This window comes from Populus nigra, chromosome 10 (genome assembly GCF_951802175.1).
Source record: "Populus nigra chromosome 10, ddPopNigr1.1, whole genome shotgun sequence".
In the NCBI taxonomy this organism is placed as follows: Eukaryota; Viridiplantae; Streptophyta; class Magnoliopsida; order Malpighiales; family Salicaceae; genus Populus; species Populus nigra.
Genome location: NC_084861.1, coordinates 6144001 through 6171295, shown reverse-complemented (window position 1 = coordinate 6171295; position 27295 = coordinate 6144001). Strand labels below are relative to the sequence as shown.

The window sequence follows — 27295 nt, the reverse complement described above, 5'->3', positions numbered from 1 at the left end:
TAAAGAACAAATTATTGTTTTTAGTGTCATGCAGAATTCAAAATTGGCAAATCAAGATTATAAAAATCTTGATCAACTAGCTGATTGATTGGCTTGTTATTGCCAGTCAACTAGTTGATATAAACTGACAAACTAGAATTATAAAAATCTCGATCAATCGGCTGATTATTTGGCTTGTTGTTGTCGGTCGACCGGTTGGTATAAATCAGCTAATTGGTTGGATTGTAGTGATGGTTGACCTGTGGTTATTTCGGCCAACTGGTTGACCCAACAATAAAAACTAATTGAGTCTGTTAGGTTTAATCAGTTTGTGTTATGTTTAGGATTGACCAGGAAAATCAATTCAGATTTATAGTTACGTTTTGGTCTCCAAGCTTATAGTTTTAGTCTTTTATATTATTTGGTTCGAGTTATTTTTTAGTGTTTTTCATATCAATTTAAAATTTCATGTAATGTAACACGTATTATGAACTTTTGTTTTGTTTTTATTTGGTGATGAGATATTTTAAAAATTTATGAAATATTGTGTAATTTTATATATATATATATATATATATATATATATATATATAATGCTTAATATATGTGTGGTGTCCTTGTGACACTATTTCTACGTTTTCAGTCACGAACCCGAGATTTTGGTAATGAAAGTAGCTTATTACATTTGAGAGGGGGCACAATTCACCATGGTTTTCTAGTTTATTTTTACAGTATTGTTGTTGTAATTGGCGTACTGCTACGTAAATAGTGATGAAGTTAGAGATATATAATAAAATACAATAAAAAGAGAATCACAGGCTCCGCCACCTCTAGCTGGCAAGCTCGTTGCCCCAGCGCATGTCTTGGACTTCTGAGCTCCGCTTCCGTCAAAAGATAAAAAGATCAGAAAAGAATCCTGCGCCCTACACATTTTCCGCACGAATCATTTTTTCCGTATTTTTCTTTTCTGTGAGATCTGGGAAGGCAACCACAACAACTGCTAAGTTCCCAAGCTCGATTTTTTTTTTCTTTAATTTTAATGAGAACAATAGTAAAATCACCCTCCCAATTAACAAATTAATTTCCAATGTCAAAATAATTTTTTTTTCATGTTTTGATAACTAAAATAAAATACAATTTCAAAAATCATTTTTAGACTGACACGGTCTAGAACCTACATCCATTATCATTCATGATCCAACTTCGAACCTACATCTTATTTGATTTAAATATGTTTTTCTATGTCGTAATGTCACGATTAAAATTATAATAAAAAAACATCATTTTCTTTATTGTATTTTCATTCTGATCATAGTTTAAAATGGGTCATTCTGAGTAAGAAAACATATATTTATTAGTGTTGATTTTGCCAAGTCGGTGGTTATAAATTCACATCGCATTGTTTATTTTAAAAGCTGTCGCAGCCACGTAAATAAACTACGGACTCTAACAATTCAGTTCTTGGTGTCCCAATCAGTTCTAAACATATACTAGAAAAGCAATTTGAAACGAAAACAAGAGCAAAGATACATCCATTACGATTATATCATTCCATTAGGTAAGTAAACAAGCAAGAGTAAAAAAAAAAAACATAACATACACGATTTAGTGGATAAAAGACAAAAACATATAATGAACCAGAAAAAGAGTAAGTTTTCAAAATTATGTGCCGCTTGCATTCTTAATTCACTTTGTGCTTTTGGTTGGGGCTCCTTCCAATCCATTTCTTATTGATTATGCTTGATTCTGTTTTTGAACGCTGCCATGCCCATAAATGAACCTGGCTGTCCCCTCCGTGTAGACATGAGTTTCATTGTCAAGTCTGCCGACAAGTAATGCTCCATGTAATTAGTCAGTGCTTAATTATAAAAGAAAAAGGTAGGAGGAGCAGAATGACACATGTGGGCCTTACGATTTTCGAACAGCTTTGCTTAAGGTTGAGGCTGATGAAATTGTTTTACCGTCAAGATATCTGTTTTCCCCTTTAATTCTCTGCTTGATTCTGCTGTCTAACTCATCGGCACTCAGCGTAAATGGAGTATCTGAAGCCTGCCAATAATCATTACAACAGTGACTGAACTATCATGGGAAAGACAAATTGCGTAGTCCTGATATTATTAAAGGCCTAAAAAAGTTTGTAGAAGGTAAATTTGCAGGGAACTAAAGTAAGTGCTAATACTATTTAATTCAAGTGATCAGCCAAAGACTACAGGAATATTTCAGAAGACTGGAAAGTGGTGAATTTGTTTTTAAAACAGAAGCTGTGTGTTTGGTATAATACCATGACCCATCCCCAAGTATCAGCAAAGGAAGGGATATGAGCTGAATAAGGCACCACATCTGCACACAGGGAAAAAAAAATTGGCCAGGCCATGTGGTTTCAGTTTTCTTGGTTTATGAAAAAGAAACAAAATGTTGGCAGGTACAAACATTTTACTTACATTTGAACACCTGCTTCAAAGTGTTGCAGATACAAGAGAACACTTCCGTATGGCTGAAAATTCCAGCTGGCCCTGCCTGAAAAGTTCACAAGATATAAATGGTTATTTCTTGTATTCTCCCTCTGCCCCTCCGTCTCTCTTTTCCATAAGCAGAGACAAATAATCGATACCTGAGTGACAAATATGCCACCGCGATTGAGTTTAGGCTTGACGGTGTGTTCATAGAAGGATTTGGTGTAAAGTTTGTAACATGGGCCTCCCTCTATTGGGTCTGCGAGGTCTCCTATGATCACATCATAGCACTCCTTTCCAATTTCTAGCTCAGCTCTGCAACATTTCACGACATGGAAGAACGATCGAGAAGAAACGAAATTAATAATGATACAAGTAGCATTTTTTTCTTACAATAATGATAAAAATAACTTAAACATAGAATTGAGAGGCAAACCTGGCGTCGTTGATGATGACCTCAAGTCTTGGATCACAGAAAGCTTCTCTATTCACAACCAAGTACGCCTTGCAGAAGTCTACCACTTCCTGGTTACATGATATAGATTCGTGTTACGAGCTTTAGAATTTTCCTGTCCATTTTCTTACATTACATGGCACTGAAAAATCTTTGATCTTTGATCACACATGGCTTATAATTAATTTGTTTAGTTTTTTGTTGAACTGGGATTTTCTTTAGCACATTGCAATTAGTGGTTAAGAGAAGGCAGAGTCCTGTGTTCACTGGCCGTGAACCTAAACGATTTGCCCATTTCCCCAACGTGGCTGAACGACAAGTCATAATCAATGATGGGACATGAGGAAGACAAGATTACAATGTTCGATTAAGAACAAAAAGGAAGAAAAATGAGACGCCAAAAAGAAATAGAAGGTATAAAAATGAAAATGTCTTTCCATTTCGTAAATAACGAAAACATAATGATGATAAATAGTCATTTTCTTGAAAAGAGTTTTTTGGATAAACTAAGCCAACAATATAATGTTATCTCCTCTATATGTGGGACCCAGAAATAAAAGGATCAACGGTCAAAGAAATGTAACACTGATAATTTGGATTCATCAAAGGGTGGCTGAATGGGCACAAGTTAGCTTAGTTGATAAACCATGCAAGGTAAAATATTCCTTGTATTTGAAGTAGAAAATTTAAAATATACATATATGTATTTGAGTTACCTCATCAATGTCACACATGACAACCTTCACCGCTGTCTTGTGTCTTAGTATTTCTCTTGCAGTGGAACCTTCACCTCCTCCCATAATAAAGACTGTCTTTGGACTGCAACCAAACGTACAGTTGCTACAAATTGAGCACCGCTAGAGAACCACACAGGACTTCACAATCCTCCATACCAACAAAGAAAATAAAAGGTAAATACCTTGAGTGATGAAGAAGTGCTGGATGAACAAGAGATTCATGGTAGATGAACTCATCCACTTCCGCACTTTGAAGCTTTCCATCAATGATTAAAGCCTGTTATGCAAAAGAAAAATAATTTTATCTTACACGAGAAAATTATTCAATTAAGGCGTTTGCGTGTGAGTGTAGCGTTATTTTTTCATAAAAGTGGAAGTCTTTTTTTAAAAAAAAAATGGACCTTTCCAAACGGCTTTGTGTCTAACAGTGCAATGTCTTGATACCGAGAAGCCCCTGTATGCAAAATACTGCAACAAAAATAAAGATAGATGGTCAATGCTCGAACATGTGAAATGAATCAATAATGAAAGGGGAGACTTAGCGGCAAAGATGGTAAGTTTGTTCCATTTTTTAATTAAATAATGTCTCGCTTTTCTCAGACCAACCTTTTGAACAAGTGATCTTTTAATTAACTGCTTCACTTTTAAGGTTACTTCATGTTTTATTCTAATAAACAATCGCTATATTTACTAGGAAAAAGAAAAGGCTCCAAACCGAACGACAAGGCTGTAAAGCGTCGAAGCTTAAAGGTGATCAACCAAATCCATGAAACGACAATAGGGTACATGTCAGAGAATACTTTCTACTATAGATACAGATTATATCTACAAATCGTCTTTTAGCCTAGTAGCTTGGTGAATCAGATTCGAGTAACTTTAATTTTCTTTTTTGCTATGTGATTAGGGATTACTGCTGTCATTATATATATACCAAAGCAAGCCGTTTAGACCTTAACCAAAAAAAAAAACAAAAAAAAAATCACCACTATTCTATAATTTTACTTTGTCTCGCACAATAAAAAAAAATGTAGATTAATTCTTTTTTGATTCATATGCAGGAAGCTTAATTTGCCTCTGATGCTGTCTCGAGAATTCTGTCGTAAACTTTGTAGAAATAAAACAATTTCACCGAAAACCCGGCACTAAATAAGAGAGAAGAAGCGATTAAAAGAAGCTGGTGCTTTTTTTTCGTGATATATTAAAAGGAGAGGGTATCCCTGGAGCTTGAATCACGGCGGCCTAGCTAGAGCATGCAGGGTAGGTATTCTAGTACAGCGATACGCATTCTTATATATATAGAAAGGGAAATTAGGTTTGCCCTTCAAGTTAAGAGCATAAGAATTTTATCCTCTGGAGAATTTAAGATAAAAAGAGAGAAGGTAAGAAAATGTAACGAAATTTAAAAAATAAAGCCTAGTTACGAAAAGAACCAGTGAAAATAGGTTGAAAATCGAATGTGACTAAACCATATTAATTGGTGAATTCGAACCATGATGTTAGAGCAGTTAGTGCAATTTATATGTACCTATTAAGAGCAAAACACCATCTCAAGTTCTCTTCAATCTCTTCTTCATACCAACAGCTCTTCCTATAACCATTCAGTGATGAATGGGTTTTTCCATTCACACCATTTCCATTGCCAATGCCATTAGAGCAAGAAATTTCACCCATTTTTTTCTTCTATATCGCTAATTAAGCAAGCCCGAGAGAGAGAGGGAGGGAGGGAGGGAGGGAGGAAAGAGGAAAGAGGCAAGTGAAGGATGGAGAGAAATGTTGGCTTAGCTACGCTATATAAATAGGAAGGTGGCAGGAAAATCGAAAAGGGTTATGATTTGGTTGTGGTATGAAGAGCTAGGAAAATCTATCGAAGTGGGTGTGTGCACTTAGTACTGAAAAGGAGAGCTATATACAAGATATCCTCATGGATTTTCGTAAATAGTTGCATACAAAAATAAAGAAAAAGTGGAAAGTGTGTGATTTTTTGCTGGCGTGGTTATGTTTATCTAGCAATGTGGTCTTCGATGTTTTTACCTTCCCGCATAGTACCAATAAATTCACTTATCACATTCTTGCACATACGTGATGATCTTTTCATGTGTATGTTCATCCATTCATTTATATATTACTATGGATAGATTACGTGAATGACTATGTAGAGCTACGTCCTAGCTAATCCTCCTCTAGCACCTAGTTTGAGGCTTCAAATTAAAGGCATTGCGAGAGAAAATGCCTTTAAAATTGAATCATGTGGAGTACCTCTGAGGGGGTGCTCAATTTGGTTTTTCCCAAATGAAATTTATATGTGTTGTCGTTTATATATACTGTCGACGATCCCAGTGTAGAACCATACCCCATCACAACTTTCATTGCTTACTTAATTACAAAAATCAGTATTACAATTCAGAGCAGCTACCACCTTCCAATTTATTTATTATGGAAAATTGAACATCTGTTTCGTTAAAACCAAAAACATTTTTTTTAAGGAAACCATTTCACACACAAAAAAAAGGCACTGCGAGAGAAAATGCCTTCAAAATTTTACAAAAGCATGCTGGAAATGTCTTATGTGGCGTGCATGTATATTGTATTAATTGGACATAGGATGGCGGACTTCCTGGATTGTGAAATGTAACTGCAACTGTATGCATGCATGGTAGATTTTAAAAGAAAATGAAGGGAAAAAGAGTCCAGGAAAAGGATAAAAGATGATGATTAGTAAGAGGTGACAATTACCGAAAATTCTGGCCATATTCTTTTCTTCAGAAATGTGTGCAAATCTTGGTTGGACTTTGGAGAGAGAGACGGGGGCGTGCAGTTGGAACCATCATCACATTCTCTTGCTTCAAAAGATGAAGGGCGTGCCATGCCAGGCGCACTCATAATCACCACCATCACAATCGAAGAACATCAGTCCACAACTGATCCAGCAACATAAAATCTTTTCAACCCCACCATAATAATAACAGACAATAACCCCTCTTACACTATTGAGTTCACCATTTACCTTTATATACATGTATTTTATCATGCCTGTTTTGCCAGGTGTCAACCCTTCATCTCATCTTTTAACCCCATTACGCGGGGTCCAGCACAGGTAATATTCGCATCAGCATGATGTGCCCTAAGGAATAGGGGGCAGACAAGAGGGTCACGAGAAGAAGATTGGTGTTCTTTGTTTATGCCGGGCAACTGTTATATGAATTCAAAGAGCCATGGAATTTGGAGGGGTGATGATGGATTCACCCACCTCTTGTTTTGGAAAGCTATGATAGTCTCAGTGTGTCTTAGGTCCCAAAGACCAAGAAGCTTTTGCTTCTATATATGTCGCCATTCCTCAAATCTTTTGCTTGGTTTGCCCACCCCACGATCTGTGAGAATTATTATACCTGGCAAGCTTGAAGTCACTCGATCAAGTAATAAAAAATCTTACTTTTTTCAAAACAAAAATGAAAAAAATCTCAAGAATCGTATTTTTTGCAAAACAATACAATATTTTCTCGATTATCCTCTATGTTGAGTGCTATAGCATGTGATAAACCCTATGTTTTAAGAAGACAATGCACTTTATAAATAGAGAATTTCACGAAATTCTCCATGTGCTATGTGCCATTATCAAAGCCCGTTAATGTTATTTAATGACCAATGTAGTAATGTACTAAACTGGTTAAGTATTATCAACAAAGTTTGAAACCATTTAATAATTATAGTCTTAAATATATGTAGCAGATAAAATATTAAATACCATATGTATTCTTTTATGATATCTTTCTTAAGATAAAATCTTGACGTGTTTCTTTGGCTAATCAAATAAAGCTATATCTAATGTTAAAATTTTAAATCTAACCTTTCAAGCCTGTATAAATATAGGAATTAATTCCCTTTTAAAAAATATTTTCCTCAAATATTAAATCTTCGTAAAAGAAAAGCTTTCAAATTTTCAAGTCTTTTCCATCAAATCAAACACAATGTCCTATAGAGTTTCACGCTACGAGGACAGATCAAAAAAAAAAAAAAAGCGTCCATCAAACCATCTATCAAGCCAAAACAAATCATGCAAATGAAGTGTCCATCAATCCACCCATCAAGTCAGGCAAATCGTGCCAAACTCTTGCTTCATTCTTGCGAAGCCTTTAGAATTTGTTTGTATGTATAAGTGTTTTGCAGGGTGTTTGTAAAAAATAAATTTTATATTTTTAAATAATTTTGATGTGTTAATATTTAAAATATATTTTAAAAAATAAAAAATATTATTTATATATATATATAAGTAAAAACACTTTAAAAAAATTATTATTATAATATAAAACACTATCTAAATCTTTGAATCATTGAAAATTTGAGTCTCCAATTAATCTCAGAAAGAAAGAATAAAAGAATCATTAAATTTTTTTCAAACATAAATTTGGAATATATTTTAAAATTATGGAATCATTTACCAAATTTATTCTTGATTTTAAAAAGCCTATTCAAAACATATACGAAAGAGAAATGTGTTGATGATATTAATTCAATCAGCCAATTTAATTTGGAGCAAATCACACCATTTTAATTAGAGTGATATATAAATCTATAATTTTAATGGATTATAGAACTCGTTTATAGTACTTTAAACTTCTTGAACACTAAAATCGAGTAAATAATTTTTAGATAATTTTATTATTACTGAAATCTTAAATTTTCAAACAGCATGTAAATATTAGAGATTTTTTCTTACATCCCTAATCTCAATAGAATCGCAAACTACTACCGAGCCGAGTAAAGCATGTCAAAGTTTTAATGCATTCTTGCGAAGCGTTTCCTTTGACTCGCTAAGATTTAGCCTCCAAGTAGCCTCACAAAATTCTTTCTAAACAAGGCATGTATTAGAGCTTGTACTTACATCTCACATCGAAAATAGTTGTTTTCTTTCAGGCACGAAAAGCCTTTTTGTTTGTCTTAAACTTTCTAAGTGGAACAGCGACTATGTGACGGGACAACAAGTCAATAGCTTGAAGCCTCTAGTTGCCTTAATTCAGAAAATTCACATTTATTACTGTACATGACTAAAAACAATTGCACTATGCAATCTGGAGAATGGGACGGTTGTCGCACAGACACCTAGACGCAAACTAGAGGCGGGGGAGACCGCTAAACTCGTTTAAGAGCTAGGCCAGCTTCGATCCGAGCTTAAGTCAGGCCTGGTCTATTTTTTTCTAGGCCTGGATCTTGCCTATCTCAATCAATTGTGCTGGATCCTGAGCTTGAGCCTGGCCGGCGACGGGTCTTGGGCTTTCTGCTCCGAAACCTATTGTCTTTCTATACAATTTAGGAATGTAAAACTTCTAGGGATGAAAGAATTATATCCACGTTATACATTACATTTATTTTCGAAAGAACATAATCCCGTTAATATGGTCAGAGATTGAAGGAAGGAGGAAACGCATTGTCGATGTTTTTTCATGGTTCTTAAAACAAAAATCCATTGAATTCGTAAGTTGCTATGCTCTAGAGCAATTGGACCAATTATCAGGTCGGGGTGGTCTGACTTTGAGCACCGGGTTGCTCTCGAAAAAATTAGCTGGCCGGAGCTCAAATCCACTGCTAAGAGTTGTCATTACCGGAAAATCTTCTTGGTATGGCACATGGTGAAATCCCAATGTGTACCACAACACAATGTCTTTATTTTCTATTTCCCTATTCCTGCATTAACAAGAAAAGTCGACACAGCAATGTTAGTGTGACGATTGTTACGTAAAGTCAACAAATCAAAATTGTTGGTATCTGGCGTACCAGAGGCTCCATCTTGCTAGGGTATCATCTCCTCGGCTTTGATCAACATAAAGCCCTCCCGCCCATTTTTCAGACTTGTTATATGGGGTAATCCATAGATTGTATTTGGTGAAGGCTCCCCGAATTTGTGCATAATCATCATCTGATAAGAGGGGGGCCGCAACAGACCCTGGGATCAAACGGTACCCAATGAAGTTTCCGATATTGGTCCTCTTGTTTGGATTAATCACTAATAGATCTTCTTGTGCTACACCGAGCTTAATCCTTGCATCAGACTCCGTTTTAGCTGTCTCGCTCACAACCCTCCAGTAGCTCCTCCTAGGCGACCGGTGATCGGTCACTGGGGTCATTAGCAACTGGGACCTGACAAATGAGTTTGCATCGCCATCCACATCAAGATCAAGACGGTAAGTAAAGAAGTGGTCATGGTTTGCACCCAGGGTATTTTCTGCTAACAATGTACCATAAGCTTCCTCTTTTATTTGATCTTTATGGGTGTACATTGATCCCCTCACTTCAAGCAAACCAGTCAACCCAACCTGCACGAAAAATATGAACCAGAAGGTCATCCAAGAACATTATTGTCATGCTAGAGGTAATCAAATTATGTTGGCTATAGAAATCTGCTAATTCTAATCCATCAAGAGAAAATATCATCTTCAAGAGCAACCTATTTTGCCAACAGAATCAAATACGGCGTTTTCATTTACGCAGGTAACGATCACCACGAAATCACAAGAATATGCAAATTTTATCCTGTGTAGCCTATGTTAGAACCAAACCTAGCTTTAACGCAATGGAACTGTGATCACAACAAATCAATTTTGATGCTAAATTAGACATCAGAAAAATAAGCTTCCCCATTTAATGAGTTTATTACCGTGACTTTGATTGAGCCGCTTTGCTTAAACTCCCAATCATTAACGTAATCGTAGTTGCCAACAGTAGACACCATTCTTACAACCAGGGTCACCTCTGGCCTAACTTCTCTTATCTGCACAACCACCATTTAGTTTCAGACAAAATTATCGCAAAATTAAGCCCACTGAACAAACCCCAAAAACAAATAAAAAAAAATCACTAACCACTTTGCCTGGTATAGCAGCCTCCGTATGCCGCCACATTACGTCTCCAGCATACCTCTCAAATATGCAAAAGATATTAGGCATATTTACAGGCGTCCCATTGTGGTCTGCAACATAAGCTTCCATGAAAACTGCATTTTCCGGACAGTCCCTCAGTGGCTCAAGTGGCACTGCACATAGGCCATACCCATATTCACCAGCATCAAAAAATACTCGATAGTACCACTCTTCATTTAGGTCCATATATGGCACGAAGACCTCTGACAGGAACCCTTGATACAGAACTTTACGAAACTTTTGCTTCTGGAGATCAAATATTGATGCTAAGGATATAACTGGGCCTGCTCGAGCATCGAAGCTCAAATGAAAATTCCAATTGGCCCACCTGATACATAGTATGGTACCATCAACCCAAAAGGAAATTCGATGATTTAAATAGGAATAGAAAATAACAGTAACAAAATGGGATTGATGCAGTGTAATTCCATAACTTTAAATGAACTATTTCATCGGGCATTTGGATAGTGCAGAGAGGAAACTCTGTGAGTGTTTTTTTTCCAGTAGCTTTGTTTTTCAATTATTTTTCAAGTTGTTTTTTATTTAAAAACAGAGTTAACAAAAATATAAAAGCTAACTAGTCAAAGGTTGAAGGTCTCACACTTAATAAAAAAAAATAAAAAAACTTCGTCTATCATAAATTAAAAAATATTTTAAAATCTCAAGAATAAATGCATCCACGTATCTATCATATTTTGAAATTTAGCAAAGATAAGATTTACTATCAGCAATATCTTTTTATGCAGCTTGCAGCATTATCATAAAACTATCGTATGGCTTTCATTAAAAGAAAACTTCGTCTGTTGTCCGTAACCTTACCTAATCGTGTGTCCATCTATTGTGAAACTTGGGCCGTCAGATTGGTGCATCGAGATTCCTTTCAACGGAGACCCAAAAGATGGTTTTTGCGATGATTCCCTGTAGTCGGTCCCGTCAGCCTTTGGCACTGGCACAGTTGATCTATCTTTAAACCCTAAGATCTTCATTTCCTCAAGATCAACGGTGACAGTAATTCCCTCAATTGGTCTCATATACAAATTCACAGTCCCGTCTAAATAATTACACAGGACCCTGACAACCCTTTTATTCCTTCTCTTTTCTCCATACCAACCAATAGCAAAACTCGTACACACAACCTCTTCAACCTTGAGCCCTCTCTTTCTAATTGACTCCAGGAACGGAGTATATTTAAACGGCAATGCATTGGCAGTTCCTTGCTCTTCAAAAGTGAGCAAAGGGTACCCATAACCGCCGTAAACTTTATCAGAAACAATCTTGTGGACTGATAAGTCAGCAATAATTTCATGAGTGATCTGGTTTATACGTGCTATGATAAATGCTTGTCGAGGTGGGGTTTTGGTAGCAGTGCCTTCCAGCCATGAAAGAATGGCAGTTTTGGTTGGTTCTTCGAGGCCTACATAGTGAAAGGCTATGCTGTGGTTTGACTTGGGATACGAATTATGAACTATGGATTGAATTTTGGTGAACTCGGTTGGGGTTAGGGGATCCAGTGGGTGTGTGTGAGTTGGCAAAATGGAGAGTGTAGAGAGGAGAAGGAATATGAGACTCTTGGAGACGGAAGCCATGGATACTAATGAGGACATCCTTGAGCCCAACCGTAGACTTGAAGAGTCATCCCATGGTCACCTGTATTGTGAGGAATATTTAAAGCTGTTTTATAATATAAAAAAAAACGAATTTTTTTAAAAGAAATAATAATTATTTGTAGCCAAGTAAAAAGGCAACTTGTCTGCTTGTGACGATTTTTAAGAACACTGTACCTGCGTTCCGTCGATTAGTTTTTAAAAAAATATATTAAAAAAATACTTAGATTTTCCTAATATTTTTTTTATAAAAAAAACAAATTATGAGGAGTTGACTTGATATGATCCGATTAACTTTACAAATTTAAAAACAACTCAAATGACATATAAAAATATAATTTGATTAAAAAATTAAAGATAATATATTTTTTTAATATTAAGATAACAACGTATTGGATTATCTTGTGTTAACTTAAGTTAACATGTCAAATCCGTGACCTGAGCTATGAGATTATGATAATCACATAGAAAACAAATTATAAAAATTTAATTTTCAATCAGCTCAATGTTAAAGGATATAAATAAAAAAATCAATTAAAAAATGACCTGGCTTTACTTGTCAAACTTGCGACTTGAGTTATAAAACCAAGATGATCCTAAAAAAAGAAAATTGAAACAAATTACATTCAATTCTCATATTGAAAGATGAGACTAAAAAAATCAATTAAAAAATAGCATAAAAACAACTCAAATCAATCTACTAAACACATGACCCGAGTCATGAAATCGAGATAACCTCATGGAAAGAAAGTAAAAAAATAACATGATTTAACTTGGATTAACTTGCTAGATTTGCGACTCTAGTAACGAGACTATGATAATCCCATGAAGAGCAAATCAAAATAAATTATGAAGCTCGATTCATAGTCGATTCTGTTGGACTCAATGTGTAATGATGAGATTTGTAAAAATTTTAATTAAAAAAATAACAAAAAAAAATAAGCCAAATAAATATGGGTTAACCCGTTAGGTATTTTTTATAAGTCTTGAGGTCAAAATTACCTCATAAAAATCAAACCGAAATAAACCATAAAGTTTAATTCTCAATCAGACACAATATTAAATGATGAAATTGGTGGGGATTAAAAGATGGAAAAACAATGAGTTAACTGGATTAGCATGCCAAACTCACAACCCAGGTTATGAGACGAAAATAATCTAATAAAAAATAATTCCAATGTTAAAGGACACGAGACCGAGATAACCTATTAGAAATTTTAATAAAATGACTTGATTTAATTGAGATTAAAATATCAAAACCTGTGACCTTGATCTTGAGACCAAGATATCTCAATAGAAAACAAATCAAAACAGATTAATAAATTCAATCCTTAGCTGACCTGATATTGAATGATAAAATAATAAAAAAATATTTCAGTTAAAAAAAACACAAAAAATGAATGATCAAATTAGAAAAAAAATTAATTAAAAAAACACAAAAACACAACCAAGTCAACTCGAGTTAACCAGTCAAGCATTATTCTCGAGTCATGAGACCGAAATAACTTAATAGAAAGTAAATAAAACAAATTATGAAGCCTAATTTCCAATTAACTCATTATTAAAAGATAAAATTAAAAAAAAATTAAATAAAGAAAAAAACTCCAGCCAACTAGGTTAACCTGACAAACTCACGATCTGTATCACGAGAGTGTGATAACCTAGTCAAATCTAATATTAAAGGATAAAAAAAACAATGATTGAAAAAAAATCAAAGAAGAAAAAAAAGCAAAAGCAAATGTTTTTTTATTCAATATTGTTGTGCAAGACTCCATTGTTCATCATCTCAGACATCACCGTGGATGGACAGTGTAAATTTTTGTGTTTTTCAATATGGTCCTCAAACCTTTTTTATGGCGATTTAGTCATAATTGAAGATCAATTGATTTTGATTTCTTTTGAAAATGTGAGATTGAAAGAAGAAAGATCAAAATGAAAAAAAAAAGCATCAAATATTGGTGGCATGTTATAAGTCTTGCAAAAAGATGCACTTTGATATTTGAACTTTAAAAATCACGCAAATCATTCAATTTCGGTATCTCAATAATGTTCCAATTCAATTTGGGTATAAAAAAGTTAATTTTTATTATTTTTTAGTCCTTAGTTGAAAGATGAGAGAGAGAGGTGTCGCTAGATTCCGGCGATAAAGAAAGACAAGTGTTGTTGACATCGATTTAGGCCAACAAATGAGATGATATTTATGTCAATTGGTTCAATTTGACGCAGGATGTTCAAATTATGTGTTTTCTTATTTTTAAAGTTTGTGAAAAAATAGATTCGAGCTCGGGTTGATTTTTGGATTCGATTTGATTTTTGGGCGGTTTTTTGAGATCATAGATGGGTTTATAACGGTTCATATAGTTCTTATAAATGTTCTGGGTCAAAATGGTTTTGAAAACAAGTCTTTAGGTAAAAAAAACTTAGACCCTAATTTTTTAGCCACCACAAGATCGGGATCTAGGGAAATTAGACTATTCATGCGTTTGTCTTAGCAAACAATGTGTCGTATTATTTGTTTTTCAAAAACATTTAGGGTGGGCGACATGTTGTCTGCTCCAATTGCAAAAAAATAACATTTAAAAGTCTAATCGCGCGGGTCCAGATAAAATGGGCCACACACGCGTGGCTGGCCTGCCAGGCACAACATTGCATGGCCTTTACTTTTTTTTTTCAGATTAATATTTTTTTATTTTTAATTTATATTTAAATCAATACCTATTATTTATTTTATTTTGTTTGGAGAGCCTGTTTTATATGACAATTATTTTTTTAGTTGTGCATTTAAATTTGAAGAGTTGTTTTTATTCATCTATAATTTTTTTTAATCTTTTGTAAGGATAAACATTAATTTTGAAAATAAAGAAATTTATATTAAGATAATATTTATAGTATGTGTAGCTTTGCATGATTTCCCTCCTTTTATTTATTCGATTAATTTAATTTGTGTCTCTATATATTTATTATTGTTTGCTTAAATAAAAAATTATTTTAATAAATAAATTTAGCAAACACAACCATGTAAATATCCCGTCTTTCAAGATTAAATATTTTGATTTGCATTTGTCTCCTGATTTTTCAAGTTTTATTTTTAGATATCGTTAATGATTTTTTATTTATTTATTCACGCACATAATTCTTGATTTATTTTATTACATATATGCATAAATTTTTTTTACTTGAACTTAGATTTTTTAAACTACAAAAATACATAAAAAAAAATGTATATATAATTTTTTTATAAAAAATAAAAATATTTAACCCACAACAAAACACAGATCGATTTCCTCTCTGTTTTTTTTTTTCATATAGTAACTTGATAAAATAAATCAAAGAATTAATTGCTTGCAATTTGTTTTTTCATTTTAACATACTCTTTTGTTCTAGGTATTTCTATGGATTATTTCTATAAAAAAAATCACTAAGTTATTTTTTAATCAATCGAACCTTAAACTAATTTTTTTTTCATATCAAAACAACCCAAAATGTAAAATGGTCTGCTTAAATTGTTTGAATAAATCCCAAATCACTCTTCAAGGATAAGTTTGTTTGGAGTGAAGTATCTCTCGGAGGACCACACAACATGTGGGGTAAAGTATTATTTATTGTTACAGTACTTCCCTGTCTATTTTAGTGTATTGTTAAATAAATTAAATTAATTTATTTGCGTGTTTGGAAATCCGTTTGACTTAAAAAAAACTTAAATTAATATTTTCTTTAATATTTTAAATAATTTTAATGTTTTAATATTAAAGATAAAAAATATTTTAAAATAAAAATAAAATTTAAAAAAACATTACATCACACTACCTTATACATAGTATCAACATTCAACATTTGACTGGGAAAAAATTGACGAAAATCAATAAAAAAAAAAACATGGTCGATTTAGAGGGGTTGAATCGGTTTCTGACTGAACCTGTGATATGTGAGAGGTAATAAAAAATAAAAAGAAAACAAATGCGCCATCGTACAAGGTTTCAACGAACTAGTCACATATTTCGTCTTTTAATTATTTACACGTGATCCCACTACTATTTTTATAATCGATTAGCTCCCTCGACTTAATTTGTTTTTTAACATGGTCCTTCCATCATAATTCCGTAAATTTTTTCTGTTAAATGAGGATACATGTAAAGAATATAGAATTTTGTGTTCGAAAATTTGGAAAAAAAATAAAGGAAACTTAAAAAAAATTAAAAATATTACAAAAAATTAAGAACTACAATTTTGAAAATTACTGGAAAATTTGAAAAAAGATTGAAAACTGGAAAAAAGAAATTGAAAAGATTTTTTTTAAAAAAAGCAATGGGTTTTTTTAGATATTCTTAAATTTAAAAAAGAGAAGAATGAAAATATGTTAAATAATCATTCTTTATTGAAAATTTTTATTTTTTATCCTTTTTTTAATAAAAAAATTGAAAATACAAAAGTCATGCTTTGTAAAAAATATTATTTTTAAATTATACCCGAAGAAATTAAAATTCACCTTTCATTTACTATTTAAAAAGGAAAACAAAATGAATGAATAGAGGTGATATTAAACGTTTTTATTTTATTTTTCGCTATAATTGCAAAATGGTATTTAAAATATTTCATTTATTTTTAATGACTCTTTGAAATGGATCTTTTCTGTATTCTTAAAAATGAGAATATACAGGAAAAATAGTAAATTATGTCTAAGTATTTATGACTTTATTTTCCAAAAATACAAAGACAATGTAATTTTTTATCCTTACAAACTCATCGTTGAATTGGTAGATATTGAAAATGTTAAAGAATAAGTTACTCAATGAAATATGATACTAAACTTTTCAAGTATCGATTATCATAAACTATAAACTATTATTAATATTTTGTTATTGTTTTATAATGTAATAATGACTTTATTGTCAAAGGTTTATATCAGTGACTATAGATTATGATAATTAAAGATAACAATATTTTATTGACAAGTAACATCCTTTGAAATATATTATTTTAAAAAATATATATTACAATGTAAAAACATTGAACTAAATATAGAAGATAAAATAAAATATTTAAAATATATGTGTTTTTAGTCTTTCTTCTTATTATTATTTAAAAGGAAATTAAAAGGAATTGTTGAGATGTCTATTAAACCAATCTGAAATAAAAGATATTTTTTTCAAGTTTGTTGAGATGTTTATTGGACGACGACACAATAAAATATGTGTATTTGAAATTGTAGTAGCGGTGATGGTTTAAAATGTTTTTCGCTCAGAAATACATTAAAATAAAAAATTTGTATTTTTTTAAATTTTTTTATATCAGCAAGTTAAAATGATCTGAAAACATAAAAAAATATATTTTAAATAAAACCAAATAAATTTTAAATTTTAAGGGAACGCGTTTAGCACCGCGTTTTCAAACGAGAAAGTTACTTCTTCTATTATATAATAATTCAACAATTTTTATTATACATATGCCAAAAAAATTTACTTTTTCATGTAAAAATAGTATAATTATAAATTTTATCAATTTGTTTTTTTTATTATAGCAGTATTGTAGAAGTAGTAAAATTGTAATTTTTGTTTTTTTATTTTATAAAATAATTTTTTCTTATATTTTTTCTTTATATTTGGTATTTTTATCATCTTACACTTGGTCTATTTATCACAATTGTTTTTTCTTATCTTTATTTTTTGCAATATTTGTTTAGTTTTTCTTTTTTTCTTTACACTTTTTTTTGAAAATAATATTATATTTTACTTTTTACACTTTGAAAATTTATCGCTAACATATCTATATTATTCCTTTTGTTTTTATCTCTATGTTTTTGTAATTGTTTTTATTTACACTTTTAAAAAAATATTATAAAAAGACTAGGAAAATAGTGTTTGATTGTAATAATTGCAACGTTACTTTATTTTTCTGTTATGTTAAAAATTAGATTAAAATCTTATATATTTTTATTAACTCATATGATATTTATTGTAGTTTATTAAATGTATGCATAAATTTTTTAATTTATAATTAGATTTTTTAAAAAAATACACTTGAAAATTTTGAATATTTAATTTTTTTTGTTCAAAAAATTATTAGCAAAATATGAGTAAAATAACTAGTAATAACAAAAACCTAAAACCATTTTACTAAAGGAAGTTATTAAAAACACAATTGATAGATTATAATTATGAGTAATAAGGTTATTTTAAGTTATTAGATGTTTTGTTTTTGACGTGTTTTAAGATTGAATTTAACTTGAAAAATATTTTTTAATATACTAATGTAAAAAAAAAATTAAAAATTATTTTTATAATTTTTACATAAAAATTATTTTTAAAAACATTATCCAAAACAACATCAAACAAACATTACGCGGTGGCGTGGTAATAACATCTACAAGTTTTGTATATTAAAAATAGGCTTTCCATGTTCAAAAGCTTTCTCAGTTCATCGGGGAAAATCTAGAACATGAGCGGGACACCTAACCACCTTTGCATGCTCTCTCATCTCATCAACCAGATAGTCTTCTTCTCGTTCCTTCTATGCTGTTTGTCTCTTTATCTGTTCCTCTTTACTTGTTAACTACAACTCCTTCCCTCCCTGATCTCTACTATCAATAGCAAACAACTTCTCATTTCTATTTGTGATATTCTTGCGCACATATATAATATTTTCTATTAAGAATTACTATTCAGGTTAGCATCTCTCTAGCTAATGATCTTTTCTTTTTTTAATTTGCACTGATTTTTGCTTCTTATTTTATTGTCCTTGAAGTAAATGATCACTAGCTTTGGCTTGCTTTAGTTTGTTGCCAACATGACTTCTCATAAGAGATTTCCTTCTCTTAAACCAATCGAATGCTTATGCTTCCTCTATAATGTCTGTTTCAGCTATCAAGTGATATTGGAATTCCTTTTTATGTCATTTTATAGATTAGTTTCGGGTATTTCATCGTTTCATGTCGATTTACTTGTTCAGATGAAGAATGTCTTGCAGGTGTTTGTTGAAATACCGACGCGAACTATATGTTTTTGCAATTTTTAAATGAATCTGAGTTATTGTTTTCAGCCTCAAATTTGAATTTATTCTCAAGAACCCATTTGCTGGGAAACATCCGATTATTTTTTAGGTTTGCAACTGTACTGACCAGAAATTAACTGTGCCCTTGTTCTTTCTGTCTTTTTGGATAGTCGGTTATATTCCCTGTGTAGGAAGATGGAGGATGCCCGGTGTGGTAGTTGAATTAATGTACATTAGGTTTATTTGGTGGTAGAAATCAGTTATAGGGATGGTAGTATGCACTACACACTTTGTTTGACTGATTACGGTGTCATTTTCTTGTACAGTGTAAATGACGATGTCTGCTTGTGGAAGTAATGCACCAAGTGCTAAGCATACTCTTGCGTCCCTAAAGGTTCTCCAAAAAAAAAAAACAAACGATCCATTGTAGAACATTTTCACGTTTGGTGAGATTGTTTTCTTAATTTTTGGGTGTCTGGAGCCCAAATGCGCTCAGTTTATGTAACTTGAACTGGAATTAGGGAGATAGTGCTTTTCAAGTTACCCTCATCTTTTCCAGTCCTGGAACATACACTACTTTTGGTCGACGGACTCCTTATTTTATTTAGAAAGAGCTAATGCTCATTTCTTTCAATCTTTCGGGGGATCACGTGTGGCAGCCTGAACTGGTATTAACTTAAATTATCAGAGGTGTACTGACTCACCCATTGCTCCAAAAATAGGACATAAACAACATGTATCATCTTGATTTTGTATAGAAAACTTAATTGACAGTTGCAGTTCTGACATTTTTCCTTAGCATCTTTGTATTGCATATATTTTTTAGGTAGTTTTTATAACTGATGTTTATTACTCTGTTTTCAGTTCCTGACGAGCAACTCCCTTATTTCTTTGTCAAAATACAGGAATGGCAGAACCACAATACACAGTGGCATCTGACAGTGAAACCACCGGGGAGGAGAAATCTTCATCAGCTTTTCCAGAAACTGCCATTGGAATTGACATTGGGACTTCACAGTGCAGTGTTGCAGTCTGGAATGGCTCCCAGGTAGAGCTCCTAAAGAACACCAGAAACCAAAAGTTGATGCGATCATATGTTACCTTCAAGGATGAAGTCCCTTCAGGTGGAGTCAGCAATCAGCTCTCTCATGAATATGAAATACTATCTGGAGCTGCAATTTTCAATATGAAACGCTTGATTGGCAGAGTGGATACTGATCCTGTGGTTCATGCAAGCAAAAGGCTTCCATTTTTGGTGCAAACTTTGGATATTGGTGTTCGCCCATTTATTGCAGCTTTAGTGAGCAATGCTTGGAGATCCACCACTCCCGAAGAAGTCCTTGCAATATTTCTGGTCGAACTAAGAGCCATGGCTGAAGTCCAGTTGAAGAGGCCCATAAGAAATGTCGTACTAACCATTCCAGTGTCATTTAGTAGGTTCCAGTTGACACGGATTGAACGTGCTTGTGCCATGGCTGGCCTCCACGTTCTCAGGTTGATGCCTGAACCGACTGCTGTGGCATTGTTATACGCACAGCAGCAGCAACAGACTGTACATGAGAATATGGGCAGTGGAAGTGAGAAGAATGCCCTTATATTTAACATGGGGGCTGGGTACTGTGATGTAGCTGTTACTGCCACTGCTGGAGGAGTTTCACAGATTAAGGCCTTAGCAGGAGCTGCCATCGGAGGAGAAGACATGCTGCAAAACACGATGCAGCATCTCTTACCAAATTCAGAGAACCTTTTCCTCAGCCATGGAATCAACGAGATCAAATCATTGGGGTTGCTTCGAGTAGCAACTGAAGAAGCAATCCATAGGCTCTCTTCACAGAGCAGTGTTCAGGTGGATGTTGATTTGAGAAATGGATCCAAAATATGTAAGGTGGTCACTAGGGAGGAATTTGAGGAAGTGAACCTGAAGATATTTGAAAAGTGCGAAAGCCTCTTAACACAGTGCTTGCGTGATTCAAAGGTAGACATAGAGGATTTGACTGATGTAATACTTGTAGGCGGGTGTTCATATATCCCAAATATAAGAAATGTTGTCAAGGGTGTATGCAAGAAGGAGGAACTGTATAAAGTGATAAATCCATTGGAAGCTGCAGTATGTGGGGCAGCGCTAGAGGGAGCAGTTGCATCAGGAATCAGTGACCCTTTTGGAAGTTTGGATCTGTTAACAATCCAAGCTACCCCCCTTGGCGTTGGCATTAGAGCAGATGGAAACAGCTTTGTCCCAATCATACCTAGAAATACGACAATGCCAGCAAGGAAAGAGTTAATATTCACAACCACCCATGATAACCAAACCGAGGCTCTAATCCTCGTCTATGAAGGTGAGGGGACAAAGGTGGAAGAGAATCATCTTCTGGGCTATTTCAAGATCATGGGAATTCCGGCAGCACCCAAAGGAATTCCAGAGATAAATGTGTGCATGGACATCGATGCCTCAAATGCACTGAGAGTTTTTGCTGGAGTGGTGATGCCAGGGACGGATCAGCCAATGGCACCGTTTATGGAAGTCAGGATGCCTACAGTTGATGATGGGCATGGCTGGTGTGCTGAGGCCCTGAACAGGACTTATGGTTCGACTCTTGATCTAGTTACCGTGCAGAAGAAGATGTGAAGTCGAGGGTGACTCCAGATGGAGTCAATCGGAAAGAAAAGTTGTTCTTACAGAACCGTGACTTGCTGCAAGGCAATAATACATTAATTGTATAGTGACTTTAATTTAATATTTATTTTCATGCGCAATTTCAATCTTTTTAAATTTCTAGCTACATGTTTGGCAGAAAGGCTTCCACGTTGACTATGCAGGCTTCTATACGAATCACGGTTCATGCAGGCATTTCTCATCTTCTTTTCTCAATGGTTGGCGGTGCCTCTTTGTTCATCCTTGCACAAGGCCGGGTATAAGTGTTCATTTGAATTTACGTGGAAATTTTAATATACGAGGACAAGGACTATGACGAATGCACAACGCCTTGTAACCATCGTTTGGTTGCACAGACTGATGTGTTGTTCTGGGGTGCGGGTGCATACGATAGAGTAGCTATTCACGCCCTACAGAGCCAGCAATTGCGCGTAATATATCACGACTAAATTCTTGTCAATATTCTGCGCTATTCCAAATTCTGTGAGAAGGTAGTGATGCAGGTGCTTAGAAAGTCAAAATAGTAATAGGTAAGGATTTTATTTATTTGATTTATTTTGTTTCCCAGCACAAAAGATCCTAAAAAAATAGAGCAGATGCATAATTTCCAATGCTAATTAAGAAATCAATCATGCACTTTAAAGCTCTGGATCTGTGACATTTATCTGCAGCAAATCATGTAACCATACATGTCCTTTTTGCTTCGTGTGGACAATTTTTAGGTGGTGATGCTTGTATTTTTTTTTTTTGGATTTTAGAAAACCCCATTTCCAGAAAGCGTACTTTGTAAGCTCAGGTGAGCGAGTAAAACCCCGGTTATTTTAGGCTTTTACAAGAGGTACACACCCTGACTCGAACTTGAGACCTGCTGTACAGATCTCAAGCCCTTTATCATTACGGTACGCCTCTTGAAACGGTGATGCTTGTATTATTTATAAAAGAAATAGAGATAATCTCCCATCCCAGAAACAAGTAATCGATTTCCTCACAAAGGACATGAATTATGCAATTTCATTAGCCAGGGACTATGATGCCAATATGGAGGTTTTAAAAGCACTAAGTGGAATCAACGTGGGTGTAACCATTGGGGTTCCAAACGAGGCAATTGCCCATGTAGCATCCAGCCAGGAAGCAGCTGACAAATGTTTCGAGACCACATTCTTAATGTTCACATATGTGTTCGGTTCCGATATATTTTTGTTGGCAATAACGCAATTCCTGGTGTCGTTCAATCCGTTGTACAACCAGCAATTGGTATTTGGTAACCTCTACAATTCAGTAAGGAAGACGGCGGTTGGGGATAAAGTTCGAGGGAGCTCCTCTCCTCCCTCAGGTGGTCAATTTGCAAATGGGGCGGACAAAATTATGAATAACCTCACCGTTATTTGTACAGTATAGGGTCCCCTTTATTGATCAACGTCTACCCTTGCTATGTCCTCGTCTCGGAGCCGCAACATATTTCATTAGACTATGCCTTATTTCAGTCCTAACGGATGGGCTTTAGTTTTCTCTTACTGGGCTCGATTTAGCCATGCTCTCTGATCTCCTAGGCCTGCCACTCATTTCCTTGATATATGGGGCATAGGCCGCGGCAGTCACCGGTGACTTTCCTATCACCGCAAATAACCCACATCTACTAAACTACGAATGGAACCCAATAGCCCTTCGAGATGACATTGTTATTAGCATTTCTTTGATTTTAGTAAATTCTAAATATTTTCTTTCTTTAAAAGTAAAGGACGGAAGTGGAAAAATGTCATTGACATATAATATGTAAACCCCACACTTCCTTCATCTCCTTGGAGTGCTAGGGCACCGCACGCAACAAGAAGTAATATACATGGCAGAAAGACACCTCACAACCCCCCGCGCGCACACAGAAAAGAAGGAAACAATAAGATGAGAAAAGGCAAAGGAAAGCTATATACGACTGGCCGAATCTCACATGGGATAGGACCAAGAAACTGATCATAACAATTCCCATCTGAGAAATAAATCCCGTCCACTTGATGATGATGATGTTGTGCTAAATTCTTTTATACTTTGTCTTCTTTGTAAATGCATCATAAAGTCAGAAACAAAATCCCACATATACCAGAGGTGTAAGGATGCTAAAATCTCTGGTTTATCCTTCACACTATGCCTCGGTGAAACCCTGAGAAAACAAACGAAAGGGACACTTTGAAATCCCGGAACAGACAACGAATAAACTCCAAATACAACACTGCCTCTGAACACACTGCCTCCAATTTGTCCACATTGAACCTAATCTCAAGCTTAAGAACAGGACCGAATTGGGGAGTAGTGAAGTTAAATTAGAGTCCAAATACAAAGACTACAAGTCTCTCTCTAACGTCACTTCTAAGTAAAGAGAACCCTTGATACCTCAACGACATATAGTAGATGACAAACTCCATATCCCAAAACATAACATATATATTTGCCAAATTTAAGTTCAATTCCCAATATACGCGCTGTTACTTCTGTTTACATGAAACGGAAGCTCCATTTTGACTTCTCAAACAGCAAAACACGACAAATATTCCTACCACCAACTCTGCCATCGTTGAAACCGATCATAATACAAACTGGATAATTATTACAAAATTACAAGTAGAAGAACGCATGATGAAAGTTTTAAACAAAGTCCAACCCAAAAACAATCCCTTGTTTCTCCACAAAACTTCGCAAAATAAAAAAAAATATTATACATCTAAGTTTTGAATTTAACTTGACAGATTTTTTTCAACGCTTACGTGGTTTCTTGGTACAATATATATATTTCTATCTCCTGCGCTTGCTAGACTTCACCATCTAGACATATGATTTCCAATGCAAAAATGTTCACCGTTTCAACCACGCAGCCTCCTTCCCATGCCTAACCATCCCAGAACCCAAGACTTTGTGATGTATAGAATTTGCTGGCGAGGTCACAGAGATGAGCTCAAGATTAGAGATGGTGCACAGGATTTGATATCCCACCTCGCACGTCGTCTCTCCTTTTTACTTGGGTCAATCAATGCGCCATAATTAACTTAGAAAAAAAATAATTCATCAAATTATTTGTACTAGTGTCATTTTCCATTGACATTTTGACACATTAGTTAAATGCAAGAGCAGCAGGTAGGAGGAGGCCTGTGTACTCTCTCTTTCTTCTTGTTTTTCTTTTTTCTGGGTGTTAGAACCGTTGAGATACTGAGACGTGGCGCCGTCTGATGTGAGGGGAGACAATGGATATTAGTCCACCAAGTGGGGGCCGCATTTTTGACCTATAAATCATCTCATCGTACGGCCTTCTATAAAACTTAAAAAACGGTACGAACGATTCTCGAGACCTGTCTGCCTTACTGACGTGGCACTCCTTCTTGAAAAACAAGGCAGGTGATTGGAGGAACGAGGGGCGTGGGGTCCGCGGGAGAGAGATCTTGATAGGGTCACCTTCGGTGACACGCTGTGGCAAAGGGGTTGATGGGAACAGACTTTTCTTGGTTGGCCTGGTGTAGCTGCAACCGTTGATGCTGCCACGTGGGGCTCTGGCAACTGGAGATGCAAAAGAGTAGGACCTAGCGTTGAGGGGAGAGACTAGGGCAGGGCCTAGATGAGAGAGGCTGGTTGGTCCTACTTTAGATGACGACGTGTCGGTCAAAGATAAGTGCCAAGGCTTGAGCGAGTCAAAATGGTGGGACACGGTGAAGGAAAATCTGGATGAAGAGCATGAGCCAATCTTGGCCGTTGAGTTGATAGAGGAGGGATCAAATCGGAGGGAGGATGCACGTGGGTAGGAGGAGAAGTCATTGAACTCCAGTGATTCTTCGAAGTCTAGTGAGGATACCACCACCGTGGCCGTTGATAGCTCAACAAATGGACGGACACCCTGCAACCATGAAACTACATAGTCAACACTTGTGGAAAATTAAAGAGGGTCGCTCTTAGACAAAACTCGTTGCCCCTAATTCCAAGTCCCTATTTTCAAATTCACACTGCAATATCATTTGGCACAAAATAAAGTAAGTAAAAGTCACAAATTCCTAATTAACCATAACAACGATGTCTAACTTATTCCATTTTAAAGAAAAAACTGCATGACATTTTCTTTTCCGACGCAAATAAAGTTTAGTTTTTAGCGTGCCAGCTTCACAGTATAAATTATAGTTTCAATGGTGTCATTTTTTAGCGTCCCAGCTCCACGGTATAAAAAACAGTGTGGAAACAAGCCTAGTGGACAACCTGGAAAGGGCTGCAGATTTGACTTGAGCTTTGGTGGCCCATGCAACTAGAAAGGCAGAACACCAGGTTGGTCGAACAGCTACAACTACTTCCAGGGCCAGCAGGTTAAAGTGAAACACCCACACTCTAGACTTTTACAAGTTTTTTGAATTTTTACCTTCCATAAACAAGAGAAGAGAGAAGGTGGGTCGATTACGAAAGCCTTGTAAAGCCTGCCTGGGTAGTACTCAGCCACGATTTTCAGCGTTCCGAGCAATAAATTCATAAAAGCCGATGCTGACCTGAAAAAGCCTGTACATTTGCAATTAAATAACCAGTGCACAAACCATCATGAACATTCGGAAAAGGAAATGTGGATTGTGAATTATGAGTAGTATCAACTATTAAAGCCTGTGCATTGTAGGGAATTATATTTAATAATTATGCTGGCATTTCGCAATGCAAAAAAGGGGAATGCTGTTGCAATCTGTGTGAGGATTAATGCTTTTAAGGAATTCTAGGAGAGTATACAAGCTTCAATTCCTGATAATAACCCTACATAATCTGACCACTAAGGCAACCATGAATGTGAATGTGACACTTGAGGGGCACCCCGGACATCGTCTGAAAATATCTCACATCTCAGGCGGTTCCCCGAAGTCTCTGAGTGCCCGTGGTCTCCTAGATTAGCTTAGCTAGCCTGCTCTACCAGTATGCAACTCTAACAAAAGTGCCTCCTCAATTTTCAAATCTTGGTCGATCAGAAAACACTCTAAAAATCCAAAGCTTGATACTACTACTTACTTGCATCAAAGAGGAGAACAAATTGTTCAGCGTTTTTAGGCATGGTCCCTATTGCCACCTCCAGTGTAAACACCAGCAACCGAGCGAACCTGATTATATATATATATATATATATCACAAGAGAAATAAATTAGTTTTTTTTTTTGAAAAAAAAACAGATATAAATTAAATGAGCAAAATAAAATTAACTCCATAGCAAAATAAATAAAAGGATACACTCACAGTTTTTGTGAATGGAGCTTTTGGTAATCTTGTTTAATACGAAAAATCTACAAGAAACATGTAAAAGTAAAAAAAGAGAGAGGTTATTTCCAATTAATTTGTGTAAGCTTATGCACTCTTGATATTCTTTCTTGAAGAGAAAAAAAGTTAATAAAGGGAGGGAGATAAAGAATTGAAAATCACCATAACAGGTCTGGATTCTTCATCATGACCAGCAACATAAGCAACTCCTTCAGCGAGCTCAGCTGAGAACTCATCTGCTATCAAATTCTCTGTCCATTCAAG

The 27295-nt window shown here is 34.7% G+C and overlaps 5 protein-coding genes across 10 annotated transcripts; 2 read left to right on the top strand and 3 right to left on the bottom strand.

The window, feature by feature from the left end:
* Window positions 1-1496: 1496 nt before the first annotated feature.
* On the bottom strand, window positions 1497-5477 carry LOC133704815 (thermospermine synthase ACAULIS5-like). Its single transcript, XM_062129821.1, has 10 exons — window positions 5149-5477; window positions 4025-4091; window positions 3806-3900; window positions 3603-3705; window positions 2869-2957; window positions 2591-2747; window positions 2421-2496; window positions 2261-2319; window positions 1892-2028; window positions 1497-1801 (listed from the first exon to the last, which is right to left on the bottom strand). Exons 1-10 carry the CDS (start codon window positions 5292-5294, stop codon window positions 1714-1716), a joined length of 1017 nt encoding a protein of 338 aa, XP_061985805.1. The 5' UTR covers window positions 5295-5477; the 3' UTR covers window positions 1497-1713.
* A 3474-nt stretch (window positions 5478-8951) lies between these two features.
* LOC133704405 (amine oxidase [copper-containing] alpha 2, peroxisomal-like) lies at window positions 8952-12204 on the bottom strand. The gene is made up of 5 exons (XM_062129214.1): window positions 11354-12204; window positions 10478-10862; window positions 10273-10386; window positions 9393-9931; window positions 8952-9302 (listed from the first exon to the last, which is right to left on the bottom strand). The coding sequence occupies exons 1-5, from the start codon at window positions 12136-12138 to the stop codon at window positions 9101-9103; spliced, it is 2025 nt and encodes a 674-aa protein (XP_061985198.1). The 5' UTR covers window positions 12139-12204; the 3' UTR covers window positions 8952-9100.
* Window positions 12205-18518: 6314 nt separating this feature from the next.
* LOC133704784 (heat shock 70 kDa protein 8-like) lies at window positions 18519-21879 on the top strand. Of its 6 annotated transcripts, none has more exons than XM_062129772.1 (3): window positions 18519-18682; window positions 19452-19793; window positions 20031-21879. In XM_062129772.1, exon 3 carries the CDS (start codon window positions 20033-20035, stop codon window positions 21749-21751), a length of 1719 nt encoding a protein of 572 aa, XP_061985756.1. In that variant the 5' UTR covers window positions 18519-18682; window positions 19452-19793; window positions 20031-20032; the 3' UTR covers window positions 21752-21879. The 6 variants fall into 6 exon arrangements, with proteins under 6 accessions (XP_061985756.1, XP_061985752.1, XP_061985753.1 ...); XM_062129768.1 differs by having other exon boundaries at window positions 18519-18800; XM_062129769.1 differs by having other exon boundaries at window positions 18519-18800; window positions 19452-19815.
* An 895-nt stretch (window positions 21880-22774) lies between these two features.
* LOC133705239 (glucan endo-1,3-beta-glucosidase, basic vacuolar isoform-like) lies at window positions 22775-23176 on the top strand. The gene has a single exon (XM_062130379.1). The coding sequence runs from the start codon at window positions 22775-22777 to the stop codon at window positions 23174-23176; it is 402 nt and encodes a 133-aa protein (XP_061986363.1).
* A 1020-nt stretch (window positions 23177-24196) lies between these two features.
* On the bottom strand, window positions 24197-27295 carry LOC133705236 (uncharacterized; the record flags this gene model as incomplete). The annotated part of the gene is made up of 5 exons (XM_062130373.1): window positions 24197-25652; window positions 26163-26296; window positions 26789-26877; window positions 27011-27057; window positions 27194-27295. Coding segments are annotated over 5 exons (1068 nt in total), but the record flags the coding sequence as incomplete, so codon positions are not given.

Bases quoted from the DNA above. Each gene is read 5' to 3' on its own strand.
- LOC133705239 (XM_062130379.1), top strand. From the start codon at position 22,775: ATGAATTATGCAATTTCATTAGCCAGGGACTATGATGCCAATATGGAG.
- LOC133704784 (XM_062129771.1), top strand. From the start codon at position 20,033: ATGGCAGAACCACAATACACAGTGGCATCTGACAGTGAAACCACCGGG.
- LOC133704405 (XM_062129214.1), bottom strand. From the start codon at position 12,138: ATGTCCTCATTAGTATCCATGGCTTCCGTCTCCAAGAGTCTCATATTC. The intron at 9,932-10,272 runs GTAATAAACTCA...TTTTTCGTGCAG, and splicing joins GCGGCTCAATCAAAGTCACG to GTTGGGTTGACTGGTTTGCT. The intron at 9,303-9,392 runs GTACGCCAGATA...TTGTTAATGCAG, and splicing joins CTAGCAAGATGGAGCCTCTG to GAATAGGGAAATAGAAAATA.
- LOC133704815 (XM_062129821.1), bottom strand. From the start codon at position 5,294: ATGGGTGAAATTTCTTGCTCTAATGGCATTGGCAATGGAAATGGTGTG. The intron at 2,029-2,260 runs GTATTATACCAA...GATTATTGGCAG, and splicing joins ATACTTGGGGATGGGTCATG to GCTTCAGATACTCCATTTAC. The intron at 1,802-1,891 runs GTAAGGCCCACA...ACTTGTCGGCAG, and splicing joins AGCAAAGCTGTTCGAAAATC to ACTTGACAATGAAACTCATG.